This window comes from Berghia stephanieae, chromosome 10, assembly GCF_034508935.2.
Source record: "Berghia stephanieae isolate SIO BIC M18660-M18661 chromosome 10, UCSD_Bste_1.3, whole genome shotgun sequence".
Lineage (NCBI taxonomy): Eukaryota > Metazoa > Mollusca > Gastropoda > Nudibranchia > Aeolidiidae > Berghia > Berghia stephanieae.
The window spans coordinates 38,927,556-38,946,844 of record NC_088369.1 but is presented as its reverse complement, the minus strand read 5'-3'; the positions used below and the strand labels follow the sequence as shown (position 1 = coordinate 38,946,844).

General features: G+C 35.6%; 2 protein-coding genes across 2 annotated transcripts in view; both read right to left on the bottom strand.

Annotated features, from left to right (window-relative positions):
* The window catches only part of LOC144981101 (uncharacterized), an 860,429-nt gene that overhangs the window by 91,177 nt on the left and 749,963 nt on the right, over nucleotides 1-19,289 (bottom strand). The window lies entirely within an intron of this gene.
* LOC144981098 (uncharacterized) overlaps nucleotides 951-19,289 on the bottom strand; it is a 62,931-nt gene continuing 44,592 nt past the window's right edge. The window contains exons 14-22 of the mRNA XM_078929224.1: nucleotides 15,118-15,230; nucleotides 13,386-13,491; nucleotides 12,166-12,338; nucleotides 11,033-11,227; nucleotides 9,881-10,209; nucleotides 8,760-8,960; nucleotides 7,561-7,727; nucleotides 5,974-6,107; nucleotides 951-4,730 (exon numbers count right to left, since the gene is read on the bottom strand). Coding sequence (XP_078785350.1) covers nucleotides 4,197-4,730; nucleotides 5,974-6,107; nucleotides 7,561-7,727; nucleotides 8,760-8,960; nucleotides 9,881-10,209; nucleotides 11,033-11,227; nucleotides 12,166-12,338; nucleotides 13,386-13,491; nucleotides 15,118-15,230 — 1,952 coding nt within the window. The 3' untranslated portion in view covers nucleotides 951-4,196. The remainder of the gene's footprint in view (nucleotides 4,731-5,973; nucleotides 6,108-7,560; nucleotides 7,728-8,759; nucleotides 8,961-9,880; nucleotides 10,210-11,032; nucleotides 11,228-12,165; nucleotides 12,339-13,385; nucleotides 13,492-15,117; nucleotides 15,231-19,289) is intronic.

The following is a 19,289-nucleotide window of genomic DNA, read 5'->3' as shown; positions in this document are numbered from 1 at the left end:
TGTGTGTGTGTGTGTGTGTGTGTGTGTGTGTGTGTGTGTGTGTCTGCGTGTGTGGCAAGAAAGGAGGGTGAGGGAGGCAGGTGATATATATATGTAGTCATAAAACCATTAAAAACAGGTTAAAATAAAGCGAGAACATTATATCATAAAACTAAATTTACATATATAAATTAACAACAGAAAAAAAAAAAAAAAATGACTGACTTGCTTTTCTGCCAGCACAACAGACAAATAAACAGACACACAGAGAGAGAGACAATTTGTTGAAGGTTTTAAAAATTGGAAGGGGGTGGGGGTGTAAACAACCAATGAGTTTATTATACATTTAATAATAATTGATTATTATTATCATTTTAATAATTACAGGTGTAAAATGTGAATATATATCTATATTTATATATACATATGTATATTTAAATAGATGTAGAAGATTGTTGTACTGGAGAACACAGGTAGTGAATATTTCCATATTATTTGTACACAACAAGGTTTCAGTTTTGGGTGTTACAAATACAGAGAAGGAAAGAGTGTAACAACATAATGCTGGAGGAAGCAGGGACAAAAGGACTGAATTATTTTTTTATTTTAAAGGAAAAAGTTAGTCTCCTTTACATAATTCACGGGTGAAAAGACTAACAAAATGTAACATAGAGTTTTGCGGTTTACCTCCCAATCACATTTTTATACTAAAAAAAAGAACAAATAGAGGGGGGGGAAAAGTATATTTTGTATGTATTTTCTTTCCTCTGTTATAAAGCATTGTATTCAATACAATATCATTTTTAGTCCGAATACATCTTCAAACCATTACGACTGACTTGTCCCAACAATGGCTTGTGTCGAATAACAAAGGCATAAATGCATCAAAAGTCGAAAACAGATCAACAAGACTTTTACTGCTTTATTTGTCATGTCTTCACTCGATTGAATCCCTTGGCTTTTTAAAAACCTTTTTTTTTTCAAGATTTGGAGGCTTTTCACACACACACACACAGAGGGATGATTTGATAAGTGGATTAGGGTGTGAAGCCACAAGGACAGGAAGAAGGAGAAGGAGAAGGGAAGCAGGAGCGAAAAGGAAATAATTTCCTTCTTTTTCCTTCACGTTTTCATATGTCCATATGTTCACACTGTATTTTTATATATATAAAAAAAGTTTCTTCGAGTCAACTTTTTCTTTCATCAGAGTTTGACAACACCATCAGGATGATAATAATAGATATAATTCGTGCTAATTGTGTGCTATTTCATTCAGAATTCATACGGATATCATCAGACATATTCATATTTGTCGTCATTATCCTCGTCACTTTATCTTCTTTTTTTCTCTCCTTCATACCTATGGGTAACCATTCATTCACATTACAACATGAAAACATCAAAACTGACATCAAGAATTTTAGAATGTCATGATGACATTTTCCATATCTATAAACTTGATTTAATGGTGTCTTATCATTAAGTCTATCCATTTTTTTCAATATTCTACACTCGGACGAGGTCAAAATAGTTTTTCACAAATTGAATGGCAATTTTAAAAGACACTTTTGTATAACCTACACATTCAAGCACAATCAATCTTTCAATGTGTCTATAACACGACTTAAATTAAGCTCATTCCTTATTCCCACCTCCATCTCTTTATTCATTTGATGTAAAATCCATATTATTTTCCCACTTTCCATTCAACATCCGAGTGATAGCTGCTATTACATTGATCTAAAATGAACCATCTATTGTTGATAGTTTTTGTATTCATGACACACGAGTAATAGGTTGTTAAATTGACAGAGCACATTCAAGTTTTGTTCAAATTATCTTTATGAGAAATTTCCAAATCCCTCACTTGATGTGTTGTTTGAAAAGAAAAATAATATGGAATTGACCTCAAATGGATTCAAATGGATGGAAAGAAGTGGGGGTTGGCAAGTCTGTCATCCCTCTCATCACCAACCACAGAAAAAACCGTCACATTCGTTATGATGCAACCGACAATTTTCTCATTCTAAATAATATGGAATTGACCTCGAATGGATTCAAATGGATGGTAAGAGGTGGGGGGATTGGCAGCAAGCCTGTTAACCCTCTCATCACCAACCATAGAAAAATCGTCACATTCGTTACGATGTAACCGACAATTTTCTCATTCTGATTTCTCTTGCATATCACAAAATTTTATAACATTGCTTTGATTACAGCTATAATTAAATACTAAACACTGTTTTGTAGACATCATTTTGCTGAACAACATTCTGAATAGACTGCACACTCGTTACTTTGTTTGTTTGAGTAAGAAAAGTCTATTCTTTGAGTTGGATGGGAGTGAATTTTCGGGGGAAATTCTAAAAATGGCTGATAAGGAGGGAGTTAATGATATTCATTTTTATATTGCACCCCGTGGAATATTTTAAAATATTGAAATAAAATGTAAATAACATTTTTTATATTATTTAAAAGAGCAAATTACATAACCAGGAGCGTTCAGAGCTCAAAACCCTTCTTCAGCCAACAACTAAACAAATAAGAATGATAGAGCCTAAAATCCAAAAAGACAAAAGAAAAGGTCCTCCCTCTCCCTTCTTCCTAATCTCTGCCATTATGGTATCATTTTTATTGTTTATGTAATTGACTGAAGGAGGGTTTTCGGGCTTCTATACATTCCACGTCACACCTTTCATCCCTTTCTTTATTTATTTTTCTTTATTTTAACTCATCATATTCACTTTTGACACAATTTCAGTGCTATATTTCATAACTGGCCCAATCGCCTGCCCGCCCAGGCTCAGCTTTTTGTACCTTTACGTTAGTCATTAATCAAGGTGTGAAAAATTTAGTAGTTTTAAATATGGATAAAGGGATGGCATATAAAAACCAAAGTTACAAAATTTACTTATTCTACACATGACAATGCCAATTTTCTCTCAGCTCACACATCTGAAGCAGACTTTTTTTTTATTTTGAGATAAAGACGGGAAATGGCAGGAATAAATTAAATTCATTGAGAATTGGGAAAAACAATAATGTGATTCATTTCAATTGAACTACTATACTATAATGGTCATAAAAGCAGATAATCTGTGTAAAGACTTGGTTTTCAATGACGACTCTCTGGCACAATAAAATGCTCAAGTCTGTCTCAATCAATCAACCAACCAGCCAACAAACCTCTGAAGACGTGCGATACTGGACCTGATAAAACATGCGATACTGGACCTGATAAAACATGCGATACTGGACCTGATAAACTTCTCATCACTGAATAAATCCAGACAAAAAAAAATAATTCAAAAACGTAGACCGAGAAGTCAAAGGGTCAAATCTGATTTGAAGTAAAATTTAAAAAAAAAAAAAAAAAAATCTGAATGGTGTAAAAAATAAAGATAATCAAATCACAGATCATACCGATTCATATATATTCATTCATATGAGTGATCTCTCCCAGTGATCCAATTAAGTCCTCACTGCTTGCTCGTTCCGTCATCATCAAAACTCCCGGTTATCATCCAAATTAACATTTGTAAATATCAATAAAAATTGATCCCAAAATAGTTATATTTTTTTTTCTTTCTCTTTCTTGAGACTGTTCATCAAGAACAAGAGCTTTAAATATAAACAAAAAGAAACAATGCAACAGATATGTGTAATGTAATGATCATCATTCTCATCTTCCAAAAAGCACATTCTGTGAGTGATATATTTTTTTTTTAAATAACCTAAAAAAAAAAATCAAATGATGAGATAAAAATTCTCTTGTAATTGTAAACAATAAGGAATAAAACTTATTTAAGTCAAAAAAAAACAAAAAAACAAACAACTGGGTTTAAATGCTTTAAAATCTGTTATAAAAATAAAATATTATTAACAATTCATTTAATAGCTAAAAATAAAAACTCCATAATTTGATTTAACATTTAGCCAATTTAAATATATTACTGGTTAAATTGACAAAATAAAAAGAAACCAAAACAAAACAAAAAAAAAGAACAAAGAACAAATTAATTCGTGAGCTGTGCTGAATTTCCGACATCAAAATAAAGATTGGTGAGAGAGAAAGAAAGAATGTGTTGATTTTCTCTTTCTTAAAACTAAATAAAAGGAATAAGACCTTAAAATGATAAGAAGATAACGATTGTTGTTGTTTGTATCATAAATTATAATAACAATGTGCGAGATGGGAGATGATGAATTTGAAAGCATTAAGGTATAGACGAGGATTGGGATGAGGGATGGGATGATGGGGGGTTGCTGGAATCCGATGAGGACCCCGAGAAATAACTACTGACCAACATTTGACATAGAAAGGCAAAGAAGATGGCCAGAAGAGAGAAGACAAAGACAAACAACATCGCCCTCTGCTGATCCGTCCACGGCTTTTTCTCCACGACGTGTCGGTCCCGACTATGGCCTGCCCCGCTGGAGTCGGAGGAAGATTTATTGGACTCGGACGATTTCCGGGAGAATCCAGTGCCCGGCGAGAAAGCGCCGATGATGTCTCCGGTATTGTTGGTGTTACTGGTTTTGTTATTACCGCTACTGCTGGCAGCTGCGGCGTTGTTAGCGTTGGCGGGGTTTAAAGAGGTTGTGCTGACGTTGACTCCGGTGGCAGCAGCAATGGCGTTACTGCTACTACTCCCCTCGGAGGAGATACGAATGGCTGCCACGCGGGCCTGGTACTCTGTATGGTTGGTTTGGAAGTCGTATTGGAAGCTGGTGTTTGGTCCTTTGTAGATCTGTGGGTCGGAGAAAGACAAAAGGAGATGGTGAAAATCATAATTCAACACAGGAAGATTTTTCAAAATTCAGGTCCTTAAGTGTAGCATGGCAGGTGTTACTTCCTACACTTAATGTAGATTCACTTTGAAGAGACAATGATAGACAACATCTCATGGTAGAGGTTTTAAAAGACTAAAAACGGAAGAGAAGTCGACAAGAAAATAATTTATCTTTTAAAAATAAATTGTTTCGTGATTAATCAATCCTTTCATAATATACCTTTATTTAACTTAATATCCACAATTAATCAATCCTTTTATGAAACACCTTTATTTAACCTATTATAACAACAAACTACATTGTAATTTTTTTAAAGTTCGGATGTTTACTTTCTCTCACTTCTTTTTTTCCAAGCCAAGTTTTGTTCAGCATACAATGTCAGGGTTTTATGATAAACTTAAAACCCATTTTTTTAAAAAATTATGATCTTTAAACCAAATAGTTCTTACATAGTTTGAAAAAAAAAAAAGGTCTTTGAGCACGTTTGAAAACTGATCATTATTTAACCCCTTACTGGTGGTCATTTTACTGGAACGTGACATTATATTTTACAGTTTTTACCAAGGATCAGTTAATGCAATATGTGAATGAAGACATTATAATAACTTTTTTTTTATGGGTTTTAGGGCGCTTGCAACACATTTAGGTCATATCAGCGCCAGTAAAAAAGAAGAAAATTGGATAGTGAAAAGATTCTAGATGTACAATTAAAAGGACTTGAGGAAAAAGTAAGACAAATGGGATTTGTTCAAATAGGGAACAGATGTAAATTCCAAGAGCACACCATCAATGGACTTAGTTTGAGATCACCTAAATGTCTCACCCAGACACCAGCACAAGATCCCACTAAGAGGAATACATTAAAATGCTTACATTATACATTCAAAATAACAAATAGAACAATGCATAACAGAGAGATGATTTACAAGGAAAAAAATATCAGCTCCCAAAACAATTTGACTGTTTCACTCCCAGCCAAGCACTACAGCCAGGACCAAGGCAAAACCAAGTAATCTCATCCCAAGACAAAGACAGAAATAAAATTGGAAAACTGTTATAAGGGGATAGAAGACACAGTAAGTGCCACCCTGACCACTATGGGAGGCCAGGAACCCCACCCAGAGTTTTTACCAAGGACCAGTTACTGTAATATGTGAATGAAGACATAATAACTAATAAACTGTTAAATCCCGTCGTTACCTGTTTGTATTCAGAGTTGCGTCCCCCACAAGTCATTAGCTGAAGGATGTAGGCAATGGAATCAGAGCCCATGGGTTTTACCCCCTGCCATTCAAGTAACACGCTTGTTGAGCTCTTGGTCACTACTTTCGGGGCTAAAACAGAACAGTAAAGAGAATATAAATTTAAAATTTGAGCTTTAAAAAAAAAATTGAGCTTCTATATAGCGCAATATCCACTAAACATGCTCAAAGCACTTTACAAGGGGTCCCTGGCCAACAGCAACATTTAACATGTAGGACAGAACATAATGCCTTTTTTTTTTTCGGACAGAGATAATGCTGTTTACGACCAGGTACTCATTTTACACCTGAATACAGTGAGAGAATGTGAGTAAAAGAGTCTTTTCCAAGGACTCTATGCACCAATCGAGACTCGAACCCATGACCTTCCAATCCGAAATCGAGTGTCATACCACTTGACCACATAGCCGCACTTAATCCAATGGATAAGGTACTATTCTCACGAAATTGCAGTGAAATTGAATAAATTAACCAAAAAAAGCTCCCCTTATATCCACCCCTATTCAGATAAATTGTCACTTTAAAATGCTTTGGACTAGATGTAGTGTGATGGTTCATTAAGGTAACATACAAATCTATTTTAAAACAATATTATTAGTAAAATCCGCTTAAACGTTGAAGAGGGGTAAAATCCCAATTTGGCACAATTTCTGGTCTCCAATTTGTACATATAAATGTATACCTAGTTAAAGTGGTATGAGTTGCACTGCTAAACTCTGAAAATCAGATTTCTAATTTTGGCCAGAAAGTTGGTCATACAACAGTGCTGATGGTGACAAAAAGGGGAAAAGGAGGAAAATTATGAATGGTTTTATTTACGCCACATGTTTACTTCACTAACCCCCACTTTCAGAGCCATTGAGATGATAAACTACTCTAGCTATCTTCTGGATAGTGGGGAAGCTGCACCAGTTTGTTCCACTCCACATCAAATCTCTCAAGGCCAGAAAATTTCATTGAGGAAAGTGCCTATTTTATAAAGGAGGAAATTCCTCCTCTGACACAAAAATCACGGATTTCCGCGAATCCGAGGAAAACCATCAGGACTGATACAAATATTGATCATTTACAATTACTCCCATCTTGAACCAAAAAACCCAAAAAAAACTCTCAAGCCTGGGACTTCTGTGAAAACTTTCGTGAAGTTCCAGGTTTTAGAGATTTTGGCAAAATGAGGGTCATTTCAATCTATTGATATTTGAGGGACAAGCTTTCTGGCTAAATTTCTAAGTTAAGTGTTTTTTTAACTCACTCAACCCTTACACTGACTATATCCATAGTATACCAGGGGTTACTTTTACCCCGTGCCTATCTATTATATTTTTATGAGACAAATTATAGGCGTAGTATCATAGCTAATGTTCTTAATTTTTACTTGCTAATGGTAGTTGAATAAAACTATCTATGCACATTCTCATTTTTAATACATTTTTTTCCTATTTTGAAAAGAAGCAAATATCTCTAGGATTGAGTGAGTTAAACTACAAATATTTTAGAAATTGTTTGTTTTGTTTTGTTTATTTACCTTTGAGAGCAGGAGGTGGTGCCTTAGTTGTCGTGAAGGAATATGTGTCCGAATAGGGCCCCTTGCCTGCATCATTGCTGGCAAAGATACGGAATTCATACGTCTTCAACTCAGACAACTTGTTCACCTTGCAGGTGTGAGCGGGTCCGGTATAGGCAGACTGGAAACTGAAATGAGAGAAAGACAATGTGGATTGGATAGGAGTTGATGAATGGGTTTAACTCTCTCCTTACCGATCATTTTCAGAATTTTCCCAAAATGGCTGGCTAACCCAGAAGAATAATTGATTTTTTAAAAACTCAATCAAGGTCTCTACAAAACAACTTTATGTTCTTATTAAACAAACAAAGATCATTCTTCAAAGTTTATGATGTAATGTAAAAATAAATCTGAATAAGAAAAAACGTATATTGTATCGTAACAAATGTGACGATTTTGCTGTAGGTGGTAAGAAGAGGGTTAACCACAGGGGTAATCAATCAATCAATCATTAACAGGCAAGAGTTTTCTCAAGTACCTGTAGGCTGTTTTAAGTACTTTTAGCAATTTTTAAAAATAATACGTTGACCGAACCAATTTAAAAAATGCTAGTCTTTTCTTTGGCACAATATCAACTAAATGTGCTCAAAGCGATTTACAAGGAGCCACTAAGCTATTATTATTGGGGGGTTTTTTCTACAGAGACAACGGCGTTTGTTACAGATCTGTGAGTGGCAACTGAGAAAATTGAATCGGCACCAATGATCTAAGTCAAAATCTTAACAAAAGAGAAAGATGACGATAAAAAGAGTAAAAAAGACTGTGGTGATAAGTGTCGGAAATCTAACAATTGAGCTTTTATATAGCGCAATATCCACTAAACGTGCTCAAAGCGCTTTACAAGGGGTCCTTGTCAAAAACCAACATTTAACATTTAGGACAAGACATGATGCCTGTAAGTCGATTTCATAATTTTTTCAGACAGAGACAACGCAGTTAACAGCTAGGTATTCATTTTACACCTGCGTACGGTGAGAGAATGTAAGTTAAGAGCCTTATCCAAGGAGTGAACTATGCGCCAACGAGGCTCGAACCCAGGACATTCAGATCCGAAAGCGAGTGTAATACCACAAGACCACATAGCCGCAGAAAAAGGCCACATAGCCGCACAAATCTAACAATTTGTCAGACATTTTACAAGTCTAAATCCGACCATTTACCTCCCGTCTTCCTTTTCCATCTCCAGCGTGTACGTAAGTAGATCGGTGGGACGTCCCTCTCCCCATTTCAGCTTGATGGAGTTGGATAGCAGGAGCACGCACTCCAGACGTGGAGGGGAGGGAGGAAGGGCCTTGGTGGTCACCTTGATGGGGGAGCTGTAAGGACCTGCCCCTACGCTATTGACAGCCTGGATGCGTACTCTGGATGGATGGATGGAAGACAGATGAAGGGTGGTTGATTAAAGCATTATACTTTGGCTTTGGGAGGGGGGGGGAGAGTGAGAGAGATTGTGTGAGAGAGAGAGAGAGAGAGAGAGAGAGAGAGAGAGAGAGAGAGAGGGGGGGGGGGGAGAGAGAGACAGAGATAGAGAGAAGGGGGGAGGGGGGAAAGAGGTAAAGAAAGAATGGTGACAATGTTGATTGTTTTCTTTATGTTTGAAGGATTTTACATACTCTGAGGTCATGAGTGAGAGAGATTGTGAGAGAAAGAGAGAGAGACAAAGAAAGAGAGAGAGAGGCGGGGGGGGGGGAGAGGTAGAGAAAGAATGGTGACAATTTTGATTGCTTTCTTTATGTTTGTAGGATTTTCACACTTCAGCGCCAGTAATAAGGAAGACGATTGGGGAATTGTTCTAGATTTGAGGGTTAAATTACAAAAGAAATTGTAAGACGGACGAAGGGGACTGGTTCAAATAGAGAACAGAGGATTCCAAGGGCAAACTATCATCAATGTGCCTGTTTTGATATGACCTACAAGTCCCATCCAGGCACAAGCAAAGGATTCTGCCATGATGAATACACTTAAATCTACAAACAATTCTTAATTTAATATAATAAAGTGAAAGGACAATTTTTTTTAAAATCGCAACCGAAACCCAACAAATGATATATATAAAACAAATTGATATTTAGACAGACAGACACATACACAACAAAAAAAAAGGTAACACTTAGACACATAGAATATAATAAAACAATCAATATTCAGAGACACATTCTTCAGATTTTCAAAAAAATCCTTTCAGGATATATTCTTAGGACCATTACCCCATTTTTTTCGAGAAACCCAGGGAAAATCCTGGGTGAAAAAAATAGGGAAGTTGTCAGATGTGCAGACATACCTGTAAGATGTTTCTGGCTTGAGCTCCTCCAGTGTATACTCTGTCACGGGATCTACAAAAATGGGTAGCTTGTCGTTGATGACAATGTTATAGGATATGATCTCACTACCGTTATTGTTAGGTTCACGCCATGACAGCAGGGCCGTGTTGGCCGTCATCTGAGCCTTCACCGACACCATGGCCGCTGGGCTGGAAGCTGGGGTGGAGTAGTGCGTGGCCGGTGAGAATGGACTGGGGCCGGCGCTGTTGATTGCCTGAACTCGAAAAGCATAGAAAGTGGCTGGGGACATGCCCTTGCATTCGTAATTCATACTTGGTCCCACGTGTAACTGAAAACAAGAAAGAAAAACAAATAGGGTAAATGGTAATCATCATTTGGGATTCTTGTTACAGCTATTTCATGGAGCTAGCGTAAAAAAAAAAAAAATATGTATATAAATATTATATATATATATATATATATATATATATATATATATATATATATATATATATATATATATATATATATTATATATATATATATATATCTTAATCACTCACAACTGACATTTGTCACAATCAACAAAATGAACAACATCATGGGAAACTTTGAATTAAGTCAAATTAGAACGAATCAGAGGCTTCCATCTGAAATTGAAAGCTAAAATTCTTGCATTCTGAACAATGATAAAATCCTCAATGAATATGTCCTAGTTCTCATTTGATAATTTATCAATTTGAAACAAAAAGCATAATATTGAATTTTTTATTCATAAACTCAGTTAAAGCTCAACTCTTTCAGCGCTGAGGCTATATTCGCATTTCTGTCACAAAATGGCTGACACTTGATTGAGGCAGCATGAGAATGGCAAGCTAAGACAAAGCTACCTTTGAATTGGGTGCAAAATCTCAATTAGAATACCCCCCTAGGGCTAATTGAATGTTCTTATGAAAGCAATGATACCATTGATTCAATTTATAGTACTTTTATAGAAAGTAGGATTGGATTACATTATTGTTTTTGCCTTTCAAAACCGGCCGCACTGTGCGGCCAATGGCCAGTAGAACAGATTCTGCTCTGGCCGCACAGTGCAGCCAATGGCGCTGAAAGAGTTAAGTTACCAACTTAATGAAGCAACAAAAATTCACAATGAAATAATTTCAACTCACCTGTGTAAATTCGGCAGTGTCCGACTTCTGCTGCCACTCCAGTCGGTACTCGGTGACAGTGGCACCGTTGTTGAAGGGTTCCTCCCAGTTGACCACGGCATTGTGGGATGACCGGCTGGTGACCTTGGGTGGTTTGGGGGTGTCAGGAACTCCAGCACCGCTGATAACCTCCAGCAACTCTGACCACAGACCAGGCTGTCAGGTAAAGAGGTCAAAATAACATTAACAAAAGATGCCAACCTCAAAAATCAGAAATGTGTAATCGAGCATGGTCAACATTTCACAAGTAAAATTGAACATAATACACAGCTGTTGTGCATTGTTTCAAAACTAACTGTATATACTATATAATTCGTTAGTATTTTCGCGATCACAGGCTTCAGGCAGCCCTTACAGTTTTCTACTTGTGCATTGTTTCATAACTTTCATAATAGTTGGCATCAGTGCATTAATAAGGAAAGCTGAGGACAGATATCAATGGAGAGCCCTGTCGCAAAATCATCTCTCATAATGTTTCCTCTACAACTACCTTGGTCAGGAGATTGTTTTGTCTTTATTGTTTTTAAGGGTTTTACAGCGCTTGCAACACATTAAGGTCATATCAGCACCAGTAAAAAGGAAGAAAATGGGAAGGTAAAAATTTCTAGAATTACAATTAAAACAGCCCATAAAAGGTAAGAAAAAGGGGAATGGTTCAAATAGGTAACAGATGTAGATTCCAAGAATACATAATCAGTGAATTTAGTTTGAGATCACCTAAAAGTCTCATCCTGACACAAGCACAGGTCCTCACTAAAAGGAGCACACTCAAATGTTTTTAAATCACATATAAATAAGTAAACAAAAGATAAATAAGTGCATAACAGACAGATGATTTACAAGACAAAAAATCTCCCAAAACTCAAACTATACATTCTACTATTTCCCTCCCAACTAGGGTATCCGACCAGGGCCAGGACAAAATCAAGTAATCTTATTACAAGACAAAGACAGAAAGCAAGTTGGAAAACAGATATAGGGGGATAGAAGACAGAGTACAGTAAGTGCCTCCCTGCCCACTATGGAAGGTCAGGAACCCCTTTTAGTCGGTCAGGAGAATGAGTGAGTGAGTTAGTGTGTTGTGACTAACTTACCCCAGCCCTGTTGTAAGCACGGATTTGAAACAAGTAAGGTCTTCCTGGTAACAGTCCAGCCACGATACAGTCCAGGTCATGGCCTTTGTACACCTCACGGGTTGTGTTGTCAGGGGAAATCATTTCCACTGCGAAAGCCGTCACCTGGGAGCCTCCGTCGTTATCAGGATAGCCTGGAGGAGAATTGATGTTTTTAATAAATAAATAATAAAAAATAAAATTCCCTTTATTCATCCCATAGGAGAGATTTATCTCTAGGGTCTATTCCAAGGGAAGACTGGAATAACCCAGGCATCAGCCGTATATTGCAGCGCCGCAAATTGAGCTAGGGCGAGGTGACTTGCTCAAGGCCACACAGCGCAGCGGTGGGTGATCATCGGGTACGAAGCAAAGACCGTATAACTGAGTCACGCTGCCCCTATTCAAAAATGTTGAAAATTTAAGACTAGCATTTACTTTTACAATATTTCTTTTACATTCAAGGCTGCCAAGATCTTCTTATAATTTCAAAAAGTCAATTAATTCAACAAATTTTTCGTAACTTTAGTTTATAATGGCATTCATTAAATCTGATTTAATTTTAATGGCAATTTATTTATCTTTTTTTCTCAAAAAAAAAAAAAAAAAAAAAAAGCATTGAGCGACTTTCAATATCCACTAAATGTATTAAAAGCACTTTTTCATGGAGTTCCTAGCAAACAACACTTAACATTTATATTACAGTTTGTTTTTTTTTTCAGACAGAGCCAACAATGAAACATTTTTTTAAAGAGCATTGAGCATGGCAAATCTGTGGCAATGTTCTGTATAAATGTTCAAATTTTGTTTCAAAAGTATACTTCAAATAAAACATGAAAAGTTAAAAAAAAAAATAGAAATTACGCTTTTATATAGCGCAAAATCCACTAAACATGCTCAAAGCGCTTTACAAGGGTTCCCTGGCCAACATCAACATTTGACATGTAGGACGGTACATGACGCCTATTAGCGTTATTACATTTTTTTTTCGGACAGAGACAACGCTGTTAACAGCCAGGTACTCATTTTACACCTGAGTACAGTGAGAGAATGTGCGTAAAGAGCCTTCTCCAAAGACTCAACTATGCGCCGAGCGAGGCTCAAACCCAGGACCTTCCTATCAGAAAACGAGTAACATACCACTGGACCACATAGCCGAATAAAACATGAAAAGTTAAATGGTTAATTGATTTTGTACTCACTCCATCTCAAGTGTAGAGAAGTTGCCTTGGGTTTACCCTGTAGTTTTGGTGCTGGACACTGGCCAGGCATGACAGGCAGGGTTGTTGCCACACAGCAGTCCGAGAACTGGACACAAAGAGAAAGTTGGAACATCATTACATACCAGCTACAGAGTATTAACTCACTCAACCTTAACACCGACTATATCCGTGTTTACCCAGGTTACATTTACCCCATGCCTATTTATTATTTTTCTGAGTCAAAGCTAATGTTTTTAGTTTTTGCATTTAATGGCAGTTGAATAAAACTATCTATGTAAATGCTCATTTTTAATACATTTTTTTTTCCAATTTTGAAAAGTATCAACAATCTCTCGGATTGAGTGAGTTAACTCTCTCGAGTTCACCCTCATTGAAAATCGAACAAATTTGTTAGATTTTACATGCATATGAACTCCTTCAGAGCCCTAAAGCCCATGGAGCAGGTATTTATCCCGGGTTTCTGTAGCGCTTCCCTTTTGGAGAGGGCTAGCCTATGGCAAAGTACTTTCCACCAAATGTAACAGTCCCAGCTACCTACCCAATCACTACTGAGTGTACAGGGGAGGGGTGTTCAGAAAAAAAAACTCAACCGGGATCAAACACATTCCCTTTTGTATGTGAAGGGACTACTCTACCAACTGAGCTATTGCGATCACCACCACCCCTCTTCTCCCTCCCCCCACCCCCAATGTTAAGCAACAAAGTACTGTATTTTAACTTAGATTTTTGTGACCAGAATTGATTCATAGCAAAACGTCGTGAAACCTTTTGATTTCTGAAAAATCTTACAAAATCTACATCCCATTTCTAAATAGATTTAAGAAGGCAATATTTTATTATCCTAATTCCAACTCTAACCATACAAAATCCATATGTTGTTGTAAATGTGTTTGTGCTCAAAATAAATTCAAAATGTTGCAAAGTTAAAATTGGCATCCGAGGGGTAAATGCAATTAATGTAGACATGCCAACCTCAAAAATCAGAAATGTATAATTTGGAAGTAAGAAATTTTTAATTTCCAGCAAAAATAATAAATTTCCAAAACAATCAAAAAATTGTTTAATCGAGCATGGTTCCCATTTCATGAATAAAATTAAAAACCCTTTCACAGTGTCATGTACACTGAATAAATATCCTTACCCTCCTATTAATTCAACAAGTAAAACTTCAGCTTGCCAAAAATACATAACTTTTGAACTTAATCATAACGAAGCAGACTGCCAACCTTTCACATTCCAAACGTAGAATCAGATGTCAGAAAATAGGAATTTGAGACGGAAAAATAGGAATTTCTTACCAATGGAGAATTCTGTATCAAAATGACCACGACATTTGTCACCTAACACATAAAGAGTCTTCTGGTCAGCTGACAAAACTACATCACATGTGTTAGGTAATGGAATGGGGAAGGGGGGAAGGAGTGCAATTAATTTTCCTACTTAGCTCCCTTTTGGCAATCATAAAATTTATTTTTTTTTAAAGTTAACTTTTTACACCCCCCCCCCCCCCTTCTCTCTCTCTCTCTCTCTCTCTCTCTCTCTATCTATCTATCTTCTTACCATTATATCATCATTTTTGAAAATCAGAATTCTAGAGACAATAGCGGAAGAACGGAAAGGAAGAGTGAAAAGAGGAATGATTCCTCCAAAAGCGGAACGGTTGGCAGGTCTGTATAAGTTTTTAATTGAATGGAGAAATGTTTTTACTCACATCACTACTTCCTCCAATGCTGAAGCACTTGACTCGGACACGATATGTGTGACCTGGCACCAATGTGTCAAACTGGTGTTCCCTGGCAGATCCCTCGTACACAACTTCATAACCTGAAAACAAGATTAAACACAATCTAAGATCACAGAGGAAAACACTGAACCAAATCAATATGAAAACATACCAAACACAGTCAACTATTCTAACATATAAGACGACAATGATGATAATGCTTATAATGATGCAAATCATTTATACCACATCTATTCCATATAAACAGCTATGGGTGCCTTTTCATCATCAATACCACAATGAATGGTGCACACAAATAATAAATATTACACTAGAGTTCATACAAAAAGACCTATTACAGTATATCAAATATTTTCTAATGAAATAGATTTTGTTTGTTTTTGTTTTTAAGGGTTTTACTACACTTACGACACATTTAAGTCATATCAGCCCAGTAAAAAGAAGAAAATGGAATAGTAAAAATATTATAGATTTACAATCAAAGCACCCAAGAAAAAGTAAGACAAAGGGGAATTGGTTCAAATAGGGAACAGATGTAGATTCCAAGAGCACACTATCAAAGTACTTAGTTTAAGACTACCCAAAAATCTCACCCAGACACTAGCGAAAGATCCCACAATGAGGAATAAACTCAAATGTTTACAAATCACATGTGAAAAATAAAATAATAAAAATAACAGTACAGAACAGAGAGATGATTTACAAGGAGAAAATATATGATCTCCCAAAACTATAACCATACATTCAACTGTTTTTTTTTCTTCAGAACAAAAGAAAAACTTTCTTTCCCTTTCTTGTTTTCTCTCTCTTTTTATTTCTATCATTTGAATGCCCATAATTTTAAAGCTTCGTCATTAACTTTTTGTTGTTCGTTTGTTTGTTTTGTTTGTTTTTAAGGGTTTTACGGCGCTTGCAACACATTAAGGTCATATCAGCGCCAGTAAAAAGGAAGAAAATGGGATAGTAAAAAAGTTCTAGAATTACAATTAAAGCACCCAAGAAAGGTAAGACAAAGGGGAATTGGTTCGAATAGGAAACAGATGTAGATTCCAAGAGCACACTATCAAAGCAGTTAGTATGAGATCACCTAAAAGTCTCATCCAGACACAAGCACTGGTCCCCACTAAGAGGAATACACTCAAATGTTTACAAATCATATAATATAATATGTAACTAAACATAATACAATGCATAACAGAGAGATAATTTACAATGAAAAAAAAATCATTAAATCTATAACTATACATTCGACTGTTTCCCTCCCAACAAAGGAACTCCGGCCAGGGCCAGGACAAAACCAAGTAATCTTATTCCAAGACAAAGACAGAAAGCATGCTGGAAAATAGATATAAGGGGATAGAAGACACAGTATGAACCTCCCTGCCCACTATGGGAGGTAGGAACCCCACCCAGTTTTTGTTGTTCACAACAGAACACATTTGTCTTGAGTTCTATTCAAGTCCTAGAGAATTAATAAAATAATCAGGCCAGGAAAGGCAGGAAAATAGAGTAGTCTAGACTTTTCCAAAATAAAAATGGTTTGTTTACATCAATAGCTTTTAGGTCAACGGAACAATCGACAAGTTTGTAATTAAAGCAAGTAAAATTTAGATTTTGAAAGGAGATGTCATTCATTGGAAATATCTGTATCGACAAAGTCATGGTCAAGAAATCAACGAGTCAATTTTTGTTGAAACATGAAAATAGCACACAGGCATTTTTGATTGCTGGACTCTCTGGCTCAACTTGAGTGAGGGAAGCTAAAAGCTGTGATGTTTGCACATCAATGAAAGGGAAGCTAAAGGCTGTGATATTTGCACACCAATGATGCATCAAGGAACAGGAGGAGGAGGGAGGGTGGGTCCTCGCAATAAAAATAGCAGTAGTTGTCATTTTGTTGTTGTTGTTTTTGTTTGGTTTTTTTACTTTTCACGGGCCTGAAGAGGGTTGGGGGATCAATGTTGACCAAAACTAGTGAGTTGAAATTCCGAAAATAGCCAAAGGATTTACAGGTCTGATCTGAATAATAAATCTATAATTATTTTCAAAAAACTAGATCACAAAAGACAATCTCTTAAAATGATGACCACAGTTATTCCCCAATTAATCCACAGAGTAATATCCTTAAACTATGGGAAATTCCTAACTGTAAGTATGTTATTTGAAAAAATTCTAAACATTAAATAACGAACTCTATTGAGATGAACCAAGGACAAAACATCATAATATAAAAACCATATTATATCCTTTGTACAAGATTGGCACAAGACAAAGGAGAAAAGATGGGGGAGAAGAGAAATAAACGCACAAATAAACAAAAAAACAACCCATCAAAATATTTGCACAATAGAGTTTTACATTTCAAACGCAAAAACACTCAATGCACAATTAATAAATTCAAATGGTCACTCTTTAAAATCAATTGTGCAGGATTCCATGTCTCTTAAACATATTTCTCTATCTAAATGAGTTAATGCACTATAAAAATAATTTTAAATAAATAAATAAATAAATAAATAAATAAATAAAAATAAATAAATAAATAAATAAATAAATAAATAAATAAATAAATAAATAAATAAATAATAAGATGTAATAAAATAGAATAAAATAACATTAGATTAAATCAATTTTTTTTTTTTTAATTTTTTGGATTCAAAAGAAAAATAATCAGAAAAATAAATCTTATGCAAGCCAAAGGTCATAGTTACGTAATTATAGATTTCTGAAAAGGTGTGTCATAAACAGTGCCAGACAATGCAGAAAGAAAATACAAGAAAATCTCATCTGATTATTTGGGATGGATTTTTTTTTCTTTCTGCTTTGACTAAACCACCCCCCAGAAAAAAATCAGTCGCTTTGACTCCAAGGTCTGACACACCTTTTCAGATTTTTTATCTTATACCATTGCCTGCTCCCAAATTGGTCACATATTATAGTCATGCATTCGGAGGGTCTGATGAATATGAGGGATACATAGAGGTGTTTGGTGATACTCAACAGGTGAGAAATAACATCGTACTCGAAAGAAAAGCTCACATCAAATAAAAATTATAACATCAACTCCCTTCTCATTCTTTTCATCACTACCCAATTCTCCGTTTGATTTTTGAGGGAAAACCAAAAAATTTGCACACACACAAAGGACTTATTTAGAAATACAAAAGAGGTAGATTAACTTTAAAATATAATATTATGACACTTAATTTCCATTGGAGGCAAATGAAAACAGTAGTCAACATCTTCAACTTTTTCAAACAATACTTTAACCCTTTAAGTTTATGACGAATAAATAAATAAACGTCACACAAATGTGTTCAGTTGTCTATTTGTACCAACATGACATCAAACAAGGTTGGATATAGAAAAAAAATAATGAAACTTACATAAACTTAACATACATACATCATAGCAAATGGTCTGGTCTTGGTAAAGTGATTTGGGTTTTTTTTCTCCTATACTTTTTTTTCTTCTTTAAACCTTTTTTAAAAACTATTTTTACACATTTCCTTAAGTGATAAAATATACTCTAGCTACTATAGATTGCACGACATGATACAAAAATTGAATTCCAATGACTATATATAGGGGATAGAAATAGTTACCTCCTTCTGCAATGGTGGAAGGAAAAAAGGAAAAGATCCATCCTTAATATTCATAACTTTAAAAAGTTTGGTCAATTTACAGGGTGGTAGAAAAGAGATTTAATCACAAGTTTTAACAAGTTCTGTCTTCACAACCATTCTGCTCAAAGTTAATCCCGGTTTCTAAAACGTGAACCAGACAATAGCAATTGCTTGCAAACCTTTGGAGAGGATGCTAGTCTATCGCAAAGTACTTTCCCCTAGATCTAACAGACCTGGCTACCCAATCATTGCTGGATGGACAGGGGGTTAGAAAAAAATCTCAACTTCACCTGGGATCGACCTCGGTCCCTTTGCAAGTGAAGCAAATGCTGAGCTATTGAGACACCCGAACATAAGTTCGTTTGTATTTTTTAAAATCAAATTTGATGAAATCAATAGGGAGACATGGGATTGATAAAGAAAAGATAAAAATATGAACATGGACATTCAGCACGAAGAGAGCTTTTCTTGTTTGCAATTTTAAAAAGCAACCGTGTAATTTTAACATGATAA